This window comes from Melanotaenia boesemani, chromosome 17 (assembly GCF_017639745.1).
Source record: "Melanotaenia boesemani isolate fMelBoe1 chromosome 17, fMelBoe1.pri, whole genome shotgun sequence".
Lineage (NCBI taxonomy): Eukaryota > Metazoa > Chordata > Actinopteri > Atheriniformes > Melanotaeniidae > Melanotaenia > Melanotaenia boesemani.
The window spans coordinates 19,558,779-19,579,677 of NC_055698.1; the positions used below are offsets into that span (position 1 = coordinate 19,558,779).

Genomic DNA, 20,899 nt, shown 5'->3' on the forward strand with positions numbered 1-20,899 from the left:
AAAAAGTTTTTAAGTGACGTCAAGGAACATGCTCCTTTGCCCTGTTCTCATACTAGGAGAGTCCTGACCCAGCCCACCTGCAATCATCAGCTAATGGCAGGGCTGGGCTTCTTGCCCCAAAACTGGAAATGATTGGAGAAAATGATACAATAGAGAGCTACGACCTTTATGATCCCTATGGAGACGACCAGTCAGAACGTGGAGATATGGACATTGATTTTCTGGAAGTGGAGCTTGTGAGAAGTAAGTTTACAGATCCCTGCTTCGGTTGATTAGTGTTTTTTCTAATCCAGAAACAATTTTATCAACCAAGGTTCAAGGAGACCATCAAGAGGATGGTTCCCTCTCTCCTTTCCTGCTCAGGATTTTCTCTTGCACTCTCAGATTTAAACTCACCACTCTGCTTTACTCTTACAGGTAAAAGTGACAGCGTTCTTGCCATGGCCGATGCCACTCTCGACCACCTGGACCATGATGCTTTGTTCTTGGGCCACTTAGAGCCGTCCATCTTTGCCGATCGCCTCTCCCCTTATCACGGCTCGCCCCCCCAGGACTTCTTCCTTTTTCAATCCCAACCACAGCAGTTCCCGTCCTCGGCTCGCCAACATCCGGCGCAGCAGCAGCACAGGAAGCGAGGACCTGCTCCGTCCCCACCACACCAATCATCAAACACACCCCCCTGCTCCCAGAATATCCCGCCTCTCAGCTTTCTTACAAGAAATGGAAAATGATGACGGGCAAGAAGCGCTGCTAAACAACCAGCTTAATGAGCAGCGGACTCTGAATGGTCGGCTTTTGGCCAGTGTAACTAATCCTGACGGAGATGACAGCAGGCTGAGCTGTAAAGGACAGGCACACCGCGCTGGGATGGTTAAAGGTCAGTATCTACATAATATTATCTACTCTAAACAGTTGTAGTCAGAATAAAAATATCATTGAGTGAAATCAATTATTTCTTAATGTCATGACTGCTTGAAATGTTAAGACTTTTAAATTCATTTATGAAAAGTAAATGTTTTTGATTTCCAATCAGATTTTTTAAGGAATTGACTTATAATATTATTGTCAGAAAGAGATTAGTTTAGAGCAGCTTTTAATCTTCCACATGAAAAGATTTTCAACAATAACTTGAAGATACACTAGTAAAATGTTTTAATAAACTCTTTCCTCATCCAGCTGCCAGTACGGGAGCTCCCATGCGGCACCCACACCACCGTCACACCTTCTACCGCCAGCCGTCCTGCACTTTCTCCTACTATGGGCGGGTGGGAAGCCACCGTTACCGCTATCGCCGAGCCAATGCTGCTTTTCTCATCAAGCCGTCTCGCAGCATGAACGACCTGTATGAGGTGGAGGCCCGACACCGAAGGCGAAACAGAAAGAGGAACAGAAACCGCAGCGGAAACACTAACTCCTCCAGCGGGGATACAGAGAGCGAGGAGGGAGAGGTCGTTCTTTTTATCTTTATTTTTCACATTTATGACCAACAACAACAACTCTTTGCAGTTATACTGATTTCTAATTGTAGCTATGGTCACAATACAGCTTATGTGTTGTTTCCTTAATTCTCCTCTCCTATGCTCAGGTTGAGACCACTGTTCGGCTGTTGTGGCTCTCCATGCTGAAGATGCCTCCAGAGCTGCTGCGGTTGTGTGCCTGCCACCTCCTCACTTGGTTCTCCATCATTGCTGAAGCTGTCTTCTTCACCGACTTCATGGGACAAGTCATCTACCAGGGAGATCCCACTGTATGAAAATCTACCATATCAAAAAATAAAGAGACTGTTAATTTAATCAACCAGCGTGTCTGCAAGAAAAAGAAAACATGTTTTATAATCTTACAGTGAGAAGCATTTTGCAGCTGCTTCCTTTTGCTCTCTGCAGATGTAGAATATTGTTAGTATGTCAAACTGTTTGCAGCTGTTTCAGCTGAACTACTCAGTTCAATACTAAATACATGTCTCTCTTTCCCAGGCTCCCGCTAACTCAACATCATTGGATAATTACCACAGAGGAGTTCAGATGGGGTGTTGGGGGCTGGTTATTTATGCCATGACTGCTGCTACATGCTCAGGTAACTGCATACCCATCACTTTACAGAATGAAGTCCAGACTGTGGTTTTGTTTTGAGTTAAAGTCTAAAAATTTTCCTCTTCCAGCTGTTCTTCAGAAGTATCTTGACAACTTTGACCTGAGCATTAAGGTTATTTATATCCTGGGAACACTTGGATTCTCTATAGGTAATAACACCCCACCCCCCCTAAAAAAGAAAAAGCAAAACTTACTGAGCTGTAACATTCAGTTAACTTTTTGTGTTTTCCTTCTCCATAGGAACTGCTATAATGGCAATCTTTCCTAATGTTTATGTTGCCATGGTGATGATCAGCAGCATGGGCATCATCTCCATGAGTATTTCCTACTGTCCCTATGCTTTGCTGGGACAATATCACGAAATGAAAGAGGTACAGGAATTCAGACATTTGACTTAAAAACTTTTTTTTTCCCTTAGAGACCACAAATAATAAATAACATTTTATCCACATATTCAAAACACACATGCACGCTTATTTTAGTGTGCCTGTTGTAACCGCCATTCCCTTAAAAACAACTGATTTAAGTCAAATGAAAAATACACGAATTCTCAAAAAACACAGATAAAATCCTACTGCTTGCCTTATGAACAAACGAACAAATGAATTAAGATCAATTCCAGGGACAATGCAATCTAATGTGGCGCTCAATCAAAATTTCTACTGGTTTAATTTGTTTAACTACACAGTATACCTTTTAGTTAATCTAAAGTAGTTTGATGGCATCAAATTAATAAATTTTGATAAGATTTTAATCACTTCCAGCTGTTCTTGTGTACCAAGGGTGGGCAGCTCCAGTCCTCAAGGGGCACTGTCCTGCAGGTTTTTAATGTTTCCCTGATCCAACACACCTGATTTAAATAAAATGGATCCAACAGCTTGCTGTCAAATTCTGTACAATGACCCATTGATTGGATCAGATGTTTTGAAACAGAGAAACATGAAAAACCTGTGGGACCGTGTCCCCTCGAGGACCTACATTGCCCAGCCCTGCTGTATACAGTACACCTGTAGTTGTTCAGATAAGAAAAGCTTCATTTCAAAGAGCTGAAGGGTTTCTGTCCACTAATACATGCACAAGTTTTTATTTTTAACTGTTGCAGGAAGTTTTAAGAAATTTTGCCTTAAGACAAAGTGCCTGAACTCCAACAGGGTTACTGGTAGTGTTTCAAAACAGAGCTTTGAAGATTACAGCAATTGTGTTTATCAAAGAGGTAACTGGAAGTTAAGGTCTGCTGATGCAAACTCATTTCAGAGAAAGTCTTGTTAAAATATGCAATTAAATAAATGCTCTTTTATGAAATTTGGTCATTATTACTGTTGGCATGAATACGTATTTTTATTATTTATTTATTTTAGCTTAGGGTAAATTTTTGCAGCTTACTTTTCAGTGTTTTAAACTGTCACTTCTAACTGTGATTTTCTCTGCCTCCTGCAGTACATCCAACACAGTCCTGGTAATTCCCGCAGAGGCTTTGGCATCGACTGTGCCATCCTATCCTGCCAGGTTGGTATTCACACTTTGTTTATAATAATGTGTTTAGGGTGTTACCCAGTGAAAACAAAACATAACTTCTTGATCACAAATTACATAACACTGAAACCTCTCAAGTAGCAAGAAACAGCTTTTCTGAACATTTATTCAAGATAACATTTTATTATTACTGGATAGTACACATTTTCAGGCATAGTTTTTATACTTGAGGCTAAAAACATTTTAAATGATAGCCAAATATTCTCTTCTTTTAAAGTGCAAAATTGAATATAATAAGCTGCAGATTTATGTCTGAACATGATGATCAATAGTTGAGATTCTTCATGACCCTTTTTATGTAGCTGTAATAATGATTCTGGTGCCACTTAGTGTCCAAACTTCATTCTATTGTTGTGGTTTGTTGCAGTATTGTTATCTGTTGTTAGCCAAAACATAAAGCTACTGGGTAAATAAGTAGGTCTTAAATGGGATTTCCTGGTATAATAGAAAAAATATTGGATATTTTGATTCTTTGGCTGCTTCGTCTGTACGCTGGTCCACATCTGTCCTTGTCCAGCTCAGAAACAGACCTGCAAAACAGTGTTAATATCTAACATTTTATTATTCTAGAATAAATACTAATGAGGAACTGTTTAATCTAATCAGTGTGTTTAATCTGGTTGTAAATGATGTGGTTGCAGCTTTTTATGCTTGTTGGTTAAATGTTGATGCCTGAGGTTTTAGAAACAACTCTATGTGGAGAGTGTGTTTGTGGATGGGTTGCTGTTTACATGGTAATGACATGGCTTATTTTACTGCATGAAATAGTTGTTAGGTCCTGCGGGACCAAGCATGCCTCCTTCGGGAATCTCTCCAAATGTTGGAAAGTCTCTTGTCTAAGTTGAGATGACTTTTTCCATTTTCTAATTTCCAGAAAATCAAATCAGATGAAGTTGCTGTTGACCACTTCATGTTTTTATTTTTGTAGCAAATATATTGTATTACATGTACTACTAAAACTAAATTATCTAAATGATTTGCTGAAAAATTATAGTCATGTTGTTTTTTTCTGTTTTCTGTTGTTTTGTTTTTTTTATAAAAAGTCATATTTTAACTGTTGTATTGAACCTTTTAGTTTTATGTGTTTTATGTATATAGATGAGTTGGGATGGCCTGAGTGAGTGAGAGTGAGGTACTCCTGGCCTGACTTTTTGTCCTAGCCCTGTCTTTAAGGACTGCGGTCCTGCAGGTTTTAGATGTTTTCCTGCTGACACACTGGACTCAAATGAATGGGTCATTAACTGGCTTATACAAAGCTCAGAATAAATTGTTAGAGAACCATTTCATTTGAACTTGTCATGCTGCAGCAAAAAAAAAAAAAAACAAACAAATTATTAAAATCTGCAGGACAGTGGCCTTGGATGAGTTGGTGATTCCTGGCTTTGAGGCTTAATTTTGTCTAATATGTTAATACTATATATATAAGAAAATTGTGTTGTGATTTTGCAGGTGTACATCAGTCAGATATTGGTGGCCTCAGCTTTGGGCGCTGTAGTGGAAGCAGTTGGCAGCGTTCGTGTCATTCCCATGGTGGCCTCTGGGGGCTCCCTCCTTGGATTCTTCACCGCCTGCTTCCTGGTCATTTACCCAACTCCAAACAACGGGTGAGAAACATTTACTCTTCTGTTTTTTTTTTGTTAAATATTGGATGGTTGCACCTTTGCTGGACCTTGTTTTTCTAGGCATTGGAAAAAGAAAGCCGGTGGGGGAGTGAATTAAGATCATATGACACTTTAATCTTAAAACTCAGTCTTAACTGTTTTTTATTGTGGTTAACAGGGAGGGGGACTCGGCCAAAACTTCAGAGAAACGGGCCTTGACCACGCTGGAAAATCCCAACAGTAGTGAAGATCCTGTTACCGTGGTGACAGAGAAACCTAGCTTCCTCAAGCTCACCAAGGAGGGCAAAGCCACCACCACCACCTCATCCTGCCATATGGAAAACGAGTCTGCTCTGTGATTGGCTGACTGAGTTGCTGCAAAAACAAATAAATAGACTTTTAGAGTTGTTGCTGTTGGACAGGACTTATGGACATGCCTCCATCAGGGTGATCCGCTCTGGCTTTGATCCAAACCACTGAATCTGCTGTGCGACCAGAGCCCCAACTTATCAAACTTAAAACATGCTGGTTCAAGTAAATTCCCTTCACTCGGCCCTCACGGACATTTTCATGATCCAACAGTAATTATTTTGTTGTGGTTTTAAGGAAAGGTTCTGTCTGTCTCTCAGGGCCTTTAAGAGGTGCTACTGCGCAGCCGCCTGGGTAGGAAACTTCAGGGGACTTCAATACAAACCCTTGCACGCACACACCTCCTCATCCGAGGTCAACTTAATCAAATGAACACCTGAATAATGAAGACTGCTGATGAACATTAGTCCTTGAAGCTGCAATCATTTAAAAAAAATGCTGAAAATCGTTCTTCCTCACCCTGGAGTCGGCTCGATCGAATCTTTGCTTTGTGATGCTGAAGTTGATTGATGTGGACGTGCTTTTCTGCTGACTTGGTGTCTCAAGCGGAGGCATCATGTGCACCAAAATAACCGCGACGACTCGCTCGGCTTTGTGGGACTTTTACAGCACTCTGTGTCAGTAGCTTTAAGACTCTAAAGACATTTGGAAGTGGCATTTTGGAAACTCTGATCTTGAGTACCCCAAATTGATTGGAAGTGTTTTGTTTGGGTCCTCTTTCACATAGCAGGAGTGCTAAAATCTTTATTTAACCCTTATTGCATGACAAATATGATAATATATCATATATGATCTACTCAGAAATATTGAGCATGAGCATAAAGCTGTAAATCCTCACAAGAAAAATGCAATGTATGCAGTGAACAGGGCATTACAATCCCAAATATTGTTTTACTGGTGACACGCAAGGATTTTTCTGTTTTGACTAATCTCAACTAACCTAGATGCTGCATGTTAGATGAGCAGAGAAGAGATAAACCAAACTTTTTTGCATAAGAAAATGCTGTGAGAACAATGTCAGTAACTGCATATTAGCTGAGCCACTGTTGTAAAGTATGTTATGCATTTCTGTGAAAAAGTATTTAGTTGAAATTCACTCTTGAGACTTTTTTTCAATTTGGGTTCCGATTTGTTAATTTGGGGGTAAATCAGCAGGACGTTGCTTCCTGACTCTTTGTTCCAGCAACTCTCCACAGTGCTGAGATTTAGTTGTTTGTAACAGTAGTTTTAAGCTTGTTCCTCAAGGTTAATCAGAGTATTCTGGTCCTGTCCTGTCGTTCCAATCTAATGGGCTAATTATAATCAGTAAAAAGAAGCAGAGTGGAATGTCGTACAGCTGGTGCTGATTAGTTCTGTATGTGGCACTGCGTGGATATGCATTGGAGAATGGAGGGTGTTATAAGCTGAGGACTGAAAATATATTTACATTTTATGAAATGCCCTCATTGTTGCTGATAATTAAATGCTAAGATTGGTGCCTCTGTGCAAAGAAATACAGATGTCAAATTATATATTTGAAATAGTTTGTTGCAAAGTTTTAACTTCCGTTCTCAGCTCAGCAGCTGTGTTTCAGCTCTGGCAAAGTGGTGGTTTTCAGATCTTGCCTTTCTTTTTTGGGGGTGTATGGACATACGCTAGCTTAGTTGCATTTGGACTGACTATGAACCATGTATGGTGACCTGGTTTTGAGTTTGAGATGGGACCTGGTTCAATTTCTGCACTTGGACTTGAATCAGCGTGATTGGTCTGACTTTGGAGCACCATTCAAACTGTAACTAGGACAAACTATTTCCCCTGCCCTGCTGGATTTTGGGCTCTTATGAGTCCACACCTTTCTACTAAACCTACTTCAGGGTTGTTTCTGTCAAAATTAGATGAATATTTTGCATTTTTTTAAAGAGGCCCTGTGGGCCCAGACAGTTGATTTTTGAGTAAAGTGAAGCAGCCAGATTTGAAAGCTGCTATGTAAAAATGTGATGTTTGCTGATGACAAGGAAACGTGATGGAGATGAGGAAGTGAAACTGCTGAGTTTAGCTTTAATTTAACCTTTATTAACATCCAAAAACAGTGGTAATAGTATGTAACACCAGGGCATACCTACAGATTGTATAAACCTATTAATACTTACTGACATTAAATGAACATATAGTCATTAATCTTTTGAATGTTTTCTTAGCTGACGTCACTTAAAAACAAACTTGAAAAGCAAACTGAAAGAGTTATAACTGTGTGTTGTGCTGTTTGTTTTCTGACAAATCAAACGTTTGTTGCAATAATTGCTCCTTTTAATCAGCTGCAAAGGGGACTGTATAAAGATTTTTGCTGGCAAAGCAGAGTTGTTTGAGGTTTTCTCGAAGGCATTTCCAGTGTGGGTTTTCTTTTCCTCTCCCTGCATCTGTTAGGGTGAGAGGCTGCAGATTTGGGTGAGTTATATTTAGCTCAATCAGCTGAAACAAGCAACTTGAAAGGAGAAATGTAAGCTTCGGTGGGCTGAATAACGGTTGAAAGAACATTTTACGAGTGTGTAAAGCAATTTGTTTTCAGATTTTGCAAGAATTGACTGATTATGATGCTGTTGGGAGTTTTTATTTATTTTATTCCTTTTACAGTTGAATGGAGTTTTGGTGCAGGTTTGATTTTAGATTCCATGTTTTCAGGTACATTCAGTAAGATCCAGCGAGCATTTTGCTTCCTGCTCTGGGTGTAGTACAGGAATGGGGTGATGATGGAAGACAATGTGATTTAGGTCTTAGAGTTTTTAAAGGCCTCCGTAACCACAATGGTGATAAGTTGTCTGGATTTTTTTTTCTTCTTAAATGGATAAGAAGCTTAAGTTACAGGACAACCATAAAGATGAAAAAAATAAGATAAAACTTTGGGTTTGGGAAGGTTGCATGCACCAACAGTGATGTGCATGTATAGAACACCAAAGTGAGTTTCTGTACTAATCACTCGAGTCCTTTTCTATGTTGTCCCAACAGGTCAGGGTTGTATTTTCTAATGCATGACTGGAAGTTTGTGTGTTTTTTGTTTGACTAAAAATATGTGTAACATGTACTCTTAAAGCTTGGAGCATTGTGCTTGATCTGGGTCAGTACACTCCAAACTAGCATGTGTGTTCTATACATTTTTTGCACAAAAATCAGATAGCATTCATCACCCTGCTTTTCAGCACAGCATATAAGTGGACGGAGGTTGAAATCTGTTAAAATCAAAGATTTTATGTAGACGAGAACCTCCAGGCTACAAATACTTGAATTGCAACATGAGTGTTTCTGTTCCAATACAGCAAGAAAAGTCTTTGGTTTGCGAGGAGGGTTTTTGCTGTTAAATGTCCCAAGCCTTTTTAATCTGAATGTCCATAGTGGCTACTCGCTCGGCCTGCTGGGAGATTGAGTTCTTAATCTTTGATTCCATCTCGTGATTTAAGTTTTTGTTTTTAGGTCAATGAATGTGAGTTGATTTCAGCTGAAATCAATCTTGCTTTGATGTCCGACAAGCTAGGGTGGGGGTCCTGATATTTGCACAGAACTTTGCACATCATAAGTTAAAAAAAAAAAAAAAGAAGAAAAAAAAACAAACTGTAGAAATATGTTGCAAAAGGAAGAAAAAAGCAACTGTGGATATTTATTTAATTTTTTTTTTTTAGCATCTATGTCTGTAAAAGACAGTTTTCATTTAGTTTCCAAAAAGTTGAAGTAAAGTTATTTTATTTGCTGTTACAGCAGAATTTACAGAAGTGAACTGGACTCGGAGTGTGTGTATGCGTGTGTGAGTGAATAGTTGTTCACATGTAAAGCAAAACACAAGTGTGTTACAAATGTCATCTCAGTGTTTTTTTTTTTTTTTTTTTTTCTTTGGTTCTTGTTCTCTGTTCTTTGCAATCACCTGGTTTACATTCTGGAAACGTTGGTTGCAAGACCGAAATTCTTTTTCTGTTCTGGTGTAGAAAATGTCTCTCTTTTTTTTTTTTTTTGTACTTAGGGTTAGGGCCGAGCCATGCACAAGAGTTCAACCTTTGCACTTTTTCAGTGGTGGCCATGTTGGCTCCACCGTTCGGATTACTGAATGAATGTGGAGACGCGGTGATGCCGTTTTCGTACACCCAGCCAGCCGCCGTCGGTGGCTGCAGCATGGCGGCCGTGAAGTTAGTCCAACCTGTCTAAGCTCAGTGTGTGTGGCTTTGCCTTTAGTGCTCTGTGTGGTTTAAAGGTGGAGGAGAGAGATGCCTATATACTCTAATTTTAGAGATTAAATCAACAAGAATATTCAAAGAATGGGAAAGCAAATATTCACAGTGTACCATACATAAAATGCCTTGTCATAAAGTTTTAAAAAAGATGTAAATATATATATATATATTTCTCCTTTAGTTTTTTTTTTGTTTTTTTTTTTTTTTTGCTGCTATAAAAAAGATGATTATTTTTGTTAGTAGTTTTGTTTTCTATATAAAAACGTCTGTATATATCTCTGTTATGTAAATATGCTTGAGCCTTCATAAGTAGAACTCTGGATGAACACTGTATGGAACACACCTTTTAAAATATGTTCAGAAGTGCACAAACAATTATGTCTCCTTTTTTTCTGATTTTATCCAAAGCCCAGAAATATAGAGAAATTTGGTAAGGATCAAAATAAGTAAGATAGAAATGGCAAATATTAAATAATTGTATCCAGAACCTTACAAATACATATTGTATTCTATATTTGTTGCTCAAAGACATAAAAAATGTTGACAGAAAAACTGTATCTGGGTTCTTTCTTCATCTCAATTTTCTTTTTTGTTTTTTTCTAAATTTTTATCTGGTTGAAGTTAAATCTAGATAATAGAGAAATAAACAATAATTTCTCAAAGTAACATATACTTGTGCAGAGGGTGGGTTGGCTTTATAATTTTACCTAGTTTTTAAGCTTCAAAAATGCTCATTAACAGCTCTTTAAGAAATGCAAATTACATCGAAACACATTCATGCCCCCCCCCCCCCCCCCCCCCCAACTATAAAGTTTATTGCATTAAAAAGGTTTAACATATTTAGCTAATATTTGCTGTCCTATTCTACAAGTGTCCATGTAGTTTTAAAGATCAGAGGTTGTTTAATCTTGCAGAAACTGGCCTGTGAAAATTACACAGCAAGTACATTTTTTTTCATGTCCCACAAAGAATATGTTTTATGTAATAATTAAAATATTTCTATTCTATACAGAGGTTCTCATTGAGACATGGTCTCTCAAGCAAAAGCAGAATCAAATGCAAATAAACAGGAACAAATTTCCAAGGATGTTTTATTTATTGTCCTTAAAATTGACCTGTTGTAGCATTTTCCACGTCAGTGGGACTGAGCAAGAAAATGTCTTATCTTGCTCTGTGAGCACTGAGGGAACACCAAATGTAACAAAAGACTGGAGGTGAAGGCTATGACTGCTATATTTGTGCAGCATATAGGCAGATAAATATGTTGGTAACAGGCCAAGGATAGATTCATAAATTAAGGACTCATCATAATGACAGCAACCAGTTGACTAGTAGCTTGTTATGAACAGTAGTGACCCATGATGAAAATAGTTCAATATGGGAAAGGAGAGGTCTTAAATGATTAGATGCCTGATTATCTAGAGGAAGCCACAAAATCAACTGAGGTAGCTTATGTGGATTTAATAAGGAAGAGCTGCTGGCTCTACCTTTGTTTTTAAAAGCAGCATAACCACTGTTTGGCTAAACAAACTAAACTGTGGGATGCATGAAGCCCCGGCCTGCAACATGATGTACTGCATACATTTTAACCTGATCTGTCCACATATTTAATATAAACAGTCAGCCCAAACTGAAAATTAAAGGGAATTTCTTGAATCTTGATCATTTCACATTTTCCAGCAGAAAAAAATGGAGAGAAAAGAAGGAGGCAGATGTAGATGGAAAAGGAGAGAACAATAAGAGTGAAGAACCACTGAGATTTGAGAGAGAAATCCATTTCCTGTGGTTGAATTGTCTTTGTATGGTAAATCTCATTTACAGTCTGAAACCACCTAAAACCTCTCACCAACTCTTGTAGATCCTGCTGGATTTGTGGCACGTCTGACATTTCACATCATGTGGTTTAATCCTGAGAATCTGTAAAATTCCATTGTAGTAGAAAAACACGTCTAAGACCATTTGAACACCCTGTTCATTCACAAACCCAAATAATATCTTGTGTGTCATCTAACTGTGTAGTTATGTAAACAAGCAGGTTAAAAACAAATCACTGTGTTGCCACACCTTGAAGATTAGGATTGTAGACAAATAAAAAATGGCTTTTGCAAACAGTGAGACTGCTGTTAAACAGACCTGCTACCTTGGATTACATTTCAAGGTCTTTTAAAAAATTTTTCCAAGGCAAATCATCTTAACTCAGCATCTTGAAAGAAGCCGACTCATTTCCCATGATGCCGTGTGATATGACCGCTGAGAGAGGAAATTGAGGAAACACTACGGTGATCGCCTCAGTTCTTTCCAGTTAGAGAAACCAGAGAGGGAACCTGAAACTAGTTTATGTCTGACCCAGACTCATCATGTGACAGCAGGTCCAGCTGATGGTGAGAATGTGTGTGTGGTGTGCTGAAGTATAAATTTACAAGCCCAGGACATCATGTTAAGTGAACTGTAATGACCTGCAGCTCCTCTGCAGAGATTAAAGGGAAGCACCACTCAATTTATTATCTTTGTTTAACCTGTCCTGTCCAGCATCATGCCAGCAGAATGATCGTCTGGCTGCTGTATTGTGCTGAGCAAATTTATTCAAGAGGAGCCTTTTGGATATGGGGCTCCCGTTTAATCTTAAATGTTATTCTTTATTATTATTTTAAAATATGCTGAACTGAGCCAGAGAAACAAGGGAAAAGATGGATGGAGGAGAAATAGGAAGTGAAAAGATAGAGAAGGACTAAACAAAAGGTAGAAAACAAACCACAGCAACTGCAATGAAAGCTGAAAAGAAAAACTAAACAGCTGCTACACCTGTAAAGAAACAGTAAACATCCTCAATGCTTCTAAGAGGACACAACAGATTATCTATAGGGGCACCTGTGAGAAGAAAACCCGTAAAAACCCTGAACAGCAACGAGCACAACAGCAACTAGTATATGTGTGTGGGTGTGTGTGCCATGTGTCTCCCTCTCCATCCCACTCCATAATCCATTCAATCCCAATCCATACCCCTAATCCCATCCATCCCCCCGGGCTCCATCCCCCATCAACGTCTGAGGGAGCAGCCCAAGTGGGCCAGATGGCAGGGAGCCCCAGGCAACCGTATCAACAAACAACCATACACACCTCTACTTCATCCATTTTTTCCATCCATACCCACGTCCAGATACATTCACCCCTCACCAGGCTTTACAACAGACACCCGTACAGACACATGCCACTGGTGATCACATGCCATTTAAGGGACGGCATGTACAATTGTGGGACAAAACATGTGATTTATTGAGGGTTTCTTCTGAAATATTCTTTATTGTCAGCAGAAAAATAAACCTGTTATCCTAGTGTTAATTAATCCTTAGAGAAGAAATGAAGATAATATAAAACCAATATAAAAAATTAAGTAAGACTTGATAAATTTAAAATTAAATATAATAATGCATAATTTGGTGATAATTATGTAGCCTATTAGATAAGGTATTTATGATCATAAAGGTTCAGGGTGACACAAACACTTTATTTGCTGACAGTTGTTTGATTTTCGGGTTCACATCCCTTACTTTTTGTAAATTAGAATAGTATAAAGAGCATTGCAGATCACGTCTCCCTGCTGTGGTGAAACGGTGTCCTCTGGTGGGTTAAATCTGATAAACCAGTAGGGTTGCTAGACATAGGGCTCTACTAGGGCACAGGTCCCCTATTACTCAGCTCACTTTTTTATCAGAAAGACCTGCTAGGTTTATGAAATTAGCAATGTTGTATTCCATATATACCTGGGTCTAAAAAAACTGCTGCTGAAACTGAAACACCAAATCATATAAATAATAAATTATTGTTTATAATAGGCTTTATGAAAAAATATGCTGTTTTTGTATGTTGTCAATCAAAAAAGAAACATACAAAAATCTGATTGCTGTTGTTAATGCTGTTAGATTATATCATTTTGATTTTCTCTCTCATTAATTTGGAGGTTTAACTTTAAAAAAAACCACCATAATAAAAGTAAAATGATCAGACTTCATTCATATTTATTTATATCAGCAGAAAAAATTAACACATAATTAATTAACACTGTTAATTCTTTTTTTTTTTTATCGAATTACTAAAAACCTGCATTTGTTATTATATCTATATTTAAAAACATCAGTTAGTTCTTTAGCATTTTTAGCCATGTAAGAGCCACTGTGGCTCCGGAGGTCCGCAGGTTGCAGACCCCTGATTTAGGGTTTGTGAACCAAAATTTACTGCATTTTCTTCATATTGCAGTTTTGCACATAAAATGTGATCAATCATTGATCATTTAACATTTTATGCGATTAATAGCAATTAAAATTTTAATGGTTGCCCAGCAGTAATTTGTATAAATGTATATAGAAGAACTCAGCAGCAACATGAGGTCATGGTAACTTACCACATGTCCCACACAGCTTTGTGTCTAAAATAACATTAGAGTAACTGGAAATCATTACAATAACTGCTATTCAACGTTGCTTTAACCTCATTGTCATCATAATTTCATCGCTGGCTGATAGGAGCAAATTCTTGTGTCATCTGTTGAGGGCTCAGCCCCCCTCTGTTTATAAATCCTAGAGGCATCCCTGGGCCGGTGCATGAGTTTCATTGTCCTAATTAGCATTACTGGCTGCACCTATGTAGTTGTGGAAGGATATAAAACATTGTGCTCCTGCCAATGTTCATCATGAACCTGGTTGAACTGGTTTCTTTAGACTTCATTAGTTGTTTTTAAATATTCCATCATTTTCTAAATGTATGTGTTTTGTTTCCATTTTATGTTGCCTCCCCATTCAGCCAGGGTCTGAACACACTGAATTGCAGTAACATCATAGGTCAACATTTGTGAATTTCATATTCAGGAGTATTTATTTATTACGACTGAACAGAGGTGTAAAAACGCTCCACAGATGTAACAGAGAAAGTCACAAAAAACTTTGCTTTCCACAAATCATTAAATGGACTGAAACTAGAGAAAATGAACAGGAAACTAAAAGAAACAAGTAGATAAATCAGTTTAATAAACACACTAAGGCACAGGAGTGATCTTGTGGTCTTAAATTATGCCTGATAAAAATCCTGAAGAATCTTTCAAAGTGATGTAAATAATGCAGTGGTCCTATGCATGTATAGTTTATAGTTCTCTCTGTGGTACTATATTAAAACACTTGTAAAATATTAAAGAGATTAAAAGACCATCTGCATCCCTGAAAGGAAATAATGTGTTTCTATGACACACAATTGTTGGCCTAAATAAACAGTTCTTGAAATGTGAGGTTCAATGTGATAGCAAAAATATCTTTTTGTGGTCCAGCATTTGCTGTCTTGAGTTGTAGGACAACATCCAGTCACAGTTGGGGGGGCGGAGAGGGGGGGCAGAACTCTACTAATCTGGAAATATGCAATATTTCTAATGCTTGTCTTTGTATGTTTGTGTCTTTTGCCATCAATCAATCACTCTTTTGAAGTGTCTCTATCACTCTATTTGATTAACGGTCAACTTGGGGGTTGTGCCTGTCTAAGCAGGCAGGTATGAGGTGGCTGCAGAGGGGGGTGTGCTGGCAAGAGTAAGTGTGGCCACGCTCTGAGCTATCGCCAGAACTGTACTTGGACATTTCTTCATTGAATTCCTCTCCACTTCTCCACCACTTGTATTCCCCACCTCCTCATCCTCCTCCCTTCCTCCCCTCTTCCTCATCCTCCACATCCTCTTGAAGCTGTCTGTCACAAAGCAGTACACCACTGGATCCAGGCAGCTGTTCAGGCTGCTCAAGGTTATTGTGATGTGATAGGCTAGCACATGACCCACCTCCTGCCTTCGCCCCTCACCTGCTGGGATTCTGACTTGGAAGTAAACCAGGACCTGGCGGAGGTGGAAAGGTGTGAAGCAAACAGTGAAGACCACCAGGACGGTGGCCAAAAGCCTGATGGCACGAGTCCTTCTTGCTCTGCTCTGTTGGGGCACCAGGCCTTGGTTGGATGAGAGGAAACAGGTGAGGCGGAGAGTGAAGCCCACTACAGCGAGCAATGGGAGAAGGAACTCCAGAACTATGAGGTAGAAGTGGGCAGGGAGGACTGTGCAGGAGGAGCTGAAATTTAACGCTGTGGTCTGGAGAGAAAAGGAGAGATTCGTTCATAATGTTAGATCTGTTCACTAGTTTCAGTACAAAAAGAAGAAGTTTAATCTTATTGAACCTGCGCCCATGCCTGTCTGTATTCTAACTGGATTAAAATCTTTGCATGACCCCTATAGATTAATCTTTGGACCTCAATATCAGATACTGCATATAGGTTTGAACCAGTGATGAGGCACGTTCAAAGCTTCACATTTGCTGCCTTGTTTTGTCCTTAAACATGTATTGTCCTTGTGGACATAAGAAAGACTTTAGTTTGGGAATCACTACATTTGGTCTTTTGTTTTAGTTGGTGTGTAATTAGGATTACTTGCATTGCTGGAATTACTTGCTTTAATAGGCTGACCTCCAGAGAGATTATCAGTGATTATCTTGAATAAGATGGTTGGATAGCCTACCTGATTTAAATCTCCAACTTAGTAAAATATACAGGATTGTCCAGGTTACCCTTGAAAAGTCCAATATACATGATGCAAGTGGTTCAAACTGCAAATGTTATTGTTATGTAAATGTTATTACCTGATGCAAGCAAGCACATCTAGCAGGGCCAGGGTAGCAAAGATAATGACAACTTGGATGAAAAAATGATACTTTATAATCCAAATATGGGTTTATTAGACACTAATGATGTATATGCTGGGCAATTCATAATTATGACAACAGTTTTTTTTCTTAATCACATTTTTTAAATGTGCCTTTCTCCTCTCTTTTTGAGAATTATGATATATGATCCTTGTCCAATTGTGCATAAAGTGTGAGTCCTCACCTGGAAAGAGTAGGTGACCACAACTGCAATGAACCACACAGTGGCGCTGACACACCTGGCTGCTCCTGTGGTCCTAAATCGATGGAGCCTGCTGGTTGCCTGGACAACAGCAAGGTAACGATCTACACAGATACTGTGAGAAGGACAGGAGGGGCATTTTATTACTGAGGCTTAGGTTCATTTATTTTAGAGCTGAATGAAATTCACCCACCTGGTCAGAAACAGGATGCTACAGTACATATTGACAAAGTAGCTGAAGGTGTGGACATAGGAGCAGGCCACGCAGCTGCCTCCGCTGTGGTACAGGGCAATACGAGCAGGCAGCGACAGCGCCACCAGCAGGTCAGCTACAGCCAGGTTTATGGTGTAAACCACTGAGGCTGAAGAATGGATGGAGGCCCCACAGAAAACATAAAGAGCCAGAGAGTTGAGGACCACACCAACCACCAGCATCATGCAGTTACACACCTGCAGCAGGAAGGGATGGATTCAGATTGTACATCAGAAATTGTTGATATTTTACTTGTAAACAGAGTTAAACTCATATTTTTAGCTTTGATGCCAAAGAACAAGTTGGAGGGGAAATGTTGCTTTCTTCCTGTTCTCCTGTTTTTATCTGTTAAACAGGACCTTTTCATTCATCTGTAATTCTGTATAACACACGTTTAAAATGAACACTTTAACAGCAAAGCGTCTGTGTTTGTTGCTACCAGTTTTGGATTAAGTTGTGCTAAATTCATTTCATCTTACCATCAGAGAGACCCAGACAGCGTAGAAGTCTTGGTACAGCTGCATATCCAAATGGGCTAACTTGTGCAAATATAGCACCCCCCACTGCTGATCCCAGGTGCTGCAGTTGGTCTGGTATTTGGTGAAGAAGGGCCAGACGGGCTTGTTGGTTGAGGTGGAGCTAATGTTGGTAAGAAGGTGCTCCATTAATTACAGACTGGCTTCAGGGCAGCAGGGGAGAAGAGGGTGTGAGAAAAGCAGAAATATTGGGTCTAAGAATGAATAATTCTGGTTATTTACAGAAATTTTCCAACTTGATTTGTTAGTACTGCTAGACATTTCCAAACCGTCAGCTAAGTCTGCATGATATTTAATTTTTGGTCATGTCCAATTTATCAGTATTTAATCAGCAGACACAGAAGATGCTCCTACATCAGCCATTCCTATAACATTATTTTGCTCAATCTGAAAGTGTACACAAAGCTCTACATGCCTACACCTTGAAATGTATGGATATGGTGTGTTTTTAGGCCTGGTATGTCTTAACCTTAGAAACTAAATTCTATATCAAATGACATTTGACACTATTTATTTGTAATTACTTGTATTTTTTAAAAACAAAAAAGTGGTTCAAATTAAAGACAAACTCATTCTGCTACTTTCACATTTTCTTGCTTTGGATACACTGTAATATTAAGGTCTGTGTTATTCACACTGGTAGGAATTTAATTTTATTCACTGTTCTTTTATTCTTCTGTACAGCACTTTGGTTTACTGTGGTTGTTTTAAAGTGCTTTATAAATAAAGTTGGATTGGACTGGATTGGAATTTATACTCATTGAAGACAGACCCCCCAAATTCTTTCTTTAGAATAAACAGACTCAAACATCTCCTTTTGTAAAGTAATGGGATGTCCCCTGATCTAAAGAACAAAATCTAAGAAACGAAGCAACAACCTCTGTAGATGAAGCAGTCAGCATGAGCAGAGGTTAACCCCGATAGACTTTAAATATCTTCACCTTATAAACAATGTCCTCTCATACTGTATGAGATGAGTGAATCCATCTTCATATTCTCTCTGGAAGGATGTGACTCTTTCAACAAAGTTAAGTACGTGGCCTGGTGTGTAACTTAAAACAGAATGTACTGTATTAACACGGGTCATGTCAGTGCTGCTGTCTAACACACTTTACTGCCTTGTGTTAACTTAAACACAAGATATATGTTTGTCTTCGCCAGGTTGCACACGTTTGGCAAATGTAACACATCCTGTTTGAAGAAGAGAAAGATTTAAAATCCAAACGTAAGAACATTGTTCTCTTTCAGGACACTTAACTTTAAAGCAATGCTCTGGCCGGAAAAATAGGACAGAAATTTAAAAGGTACTTCAGAATGCGAGGACATACTACATTTGGGGGATTTGATTTGTGTGTTTTGAGCAGCAGTTGCCAAAACAAAGTTATACATAGTCTCAGCTTGAAATGAGGTAGGTTTTACCAGAAAGTTCACAAATCAGTCCTAATGAGGAGTTACAGATGAGATGTGTTGGCTTTCAAAAAGCTGTTTATTTCCAAAAGGAAAATGTGTTTTCCATTAAATCATATTTTATGATCTTGTTATCTAAAGTGTGGGATATGAAGACAGCAATACATTTCTACCTAATCTGGAATTATTCCTCAAAAATGCTAAGATATAAGTTTATATTTTTTGTATTTTTTGTATTTTTGCCTGTAGTTTTGAAGGAAAAACAGATAATTGGTACAAGTTTTATTCAAATGCATCTTTCATTTCCACATAAATACCAAAGAAAGGTATGCTTTTATCTGTGAACAGGTCCTACTGAGGAAGGTCTTTCCACCCTTCATCATCCAAAGACAGCTGGTTAAAACACAGCCGAGAACTGTTATAGCCTTTCTTCTTCCTTTTCCCCCCAACCTTTTGTAAACATTCTTACCACTCATACTTACTGGGAATTTATTAACTTATTAGTTCCTAGATTCACATACAAATGGTAATATAAGTTTCTATATATTTTTTTAGCTTAACATTTACTAACTTAAAGATATGCGAAAGTATGATATAAAAAAACAACTGAAATAAAAGCTTCACCTTCACCTTTATATCATGTCCCATAAAAAAAATCAATGAGACATAAATTAAATAAATTAAAAATACTTTATTGATCACCTGTGGGGAAATTTTGATAATATATGGGTTGTAGTCAGAGAAAGCGTGCATAGAGAAGAGAAAAAAACCCTCTAATTTTGGTAGGTTAAATACCATTTGCCGAGACACTCGTGTGCAATGCATCATGCAAAATAAAACTAAGACATAAAATGAGTCTACTGTGTTCTTTTTTGTACAATAAACCAAAACCCATCATTTTTTATTTTATAATGACTGAAAAACATGGAAAAAAAAAACAAAAAACAAAGAAGAAACTATTAATCAATGTCCAATGAAGTGAAAGAAAATATATTTCTCAAACAGACCTGATGAAGGCAGTGATGGTGATGAAAGTCATAAAACAGCAGACCCCAGCTCCTGATGGTCTTGAGATAAACAACGATGCACTAATTCCCCCACTTTTAATTTCTCTTCTTTCTGTCTTGACCTTTCTGTAATTGTTGGATAGGAGACAGTGAGAAGAGACTTGACAAATGAATGTCTGGGTGGGAGGATTTTTACAGCAGCGACCTCCTTTCATTTCTTCATCGTAAGTCAGGATGAAGAATCCCCCAGATTCTATACACTTATACTATGCACTTATATTGTCTGGCTGCACCTGTTCTACTTATACTCACATTTATAACTCTAAATAGATTTAGTACAAGGATGTTTCACCACACTGAAGCTTGAGTATTGTCCTCCACCTGTAATTTGTTTTGGATAAAACTGTTTGTTAAATGACTAAACATATTGTAAAGCTGTTTGTTATCAGGATATCTCTATTTTTGATAGAACTGAATCACAATCAGGATCTATTCTGCCTTGATAGAGTTATGCAATCTCCTTTTTGTGTAAGTTAAAATTATACTGCTTTCTTTAAAAGAAAAAATGTATATATTGAATTTAAACACAGATTTATAACAATGCTCTCTTCTAAACAGGGGAAAGAATGAAAGAGAGGCTGGATTGGATCAACTGTTTAATTCAAGAAGAGATTTGAACAAAGTTTATATGAAACCGTCTCTGGGGTGGTCCCAGGTCTAAGAGAAACACTATGTACTCTCTTTGTGTCTGTGTAAATACCCGACTCAGTTAGATATATGAGAGGCAAAATAATATGAAACAGGCAGAGAAGTATACATTTCTGTTGGTGCTTTTGTGAAGTGTCCAGCTTGTGAACTGGAAACAAAAAAAGAGAGGAAAGGAGAAGTATAGATTGACAAAGATGGACTCATGAAAAGGATTAAAAACAAACAAAAGAAATATTCACTGGATACACTGCTTTGAAAGAAGCAACACCTTATAAAACTATAAA

General features: G+C 38.3%; 2 protein-coding genes across 2 annotated transcripts in view; one reads left to right on the forward strand and one right to left on the reverse strand.

The window, feature by feature from the left end:
• The window catches only part of LOC121628141 (solute carrier family 45 member 4), a 51,571-nt gene extending 41,527 nt beyond the window's left edge, over positions 1–10,044 (forward strand). Inside the window, 11 exon segments of the mRNA XM_041967066.1 lie at positions 57–243; positions 418–548; positions 550–877; positions 1,177–1,448; positions 1,586–1,747; positions 1,974–2,073; positions 2,159–2,239; positions 2,331–2,461; positions 3,528–3,596; positions 5,073–5,227; positions 5,403–10,044. Of these exon segments, the coding sequence (XP_041823000.1) occupies positions 57–243; positions 418–548; positions 550–877; positions 1,177–1,448; positions 1,586–1,747; positions 1,974–2,073; positions 2,159–2,239; positions 2,331–2,461; positions 3,528–3,596; positions 5,073–5,227; positions 5,403–5,583 (1,797 nt within the window). The 3' untranslated portion in view covers positions 5,584–10,044.
• Positions 10,045–15,304: 5,260 nt separating this feature from the next.
• LOC121628089 (G-protein coupled receptor 20) lies at positions 15,305–20,030 on the reverse strand. The gene is made up of 5 exons (XM_041966991.1): positions 19,908–20,030; positions 17,437–17,636; positions 16,898–17,154; positions 16,687–16,819; positions 15,305–15,895 (listed from the first exon to the last, which is right to left on the reverse strand). Exons 2-5 carry the CDS (start codon positions 17,620–17,622, stop codon positions 15,305–15,307), a joined length of 1,167 nt encoding a protein of 388 aa, XP_041822925.1. The 5' UTR covers positions 17,623–17,636; positions 19,908–20,030.
• Positions 20,031–20,899: the final 869 nt, after the last annotated feature.

Coding starts and splice junctions, on each gene's coding strand:
- LOC121628089 (XM_041966991.1), bottom strand. CDS start 17,622: ATGGAGCACCTTCTTACCAACATTAGCTCCACCTCAACCAACAAGCCC. Junction 17,155..17,436: donor CTGTCTGGGTCTCTCTGATG/GTAAGATGAAAT, acceptor TTCCTGCTGCAG/GTGTGTAACTGCATGATGCT. Junction 15,896..16,686: donor TGGTCACCTACTCTTTCCAG/GTGAGGACTCAC, acceptor TTTTCTCTCCAG/ACCACAGCGTTAAATTTCAG.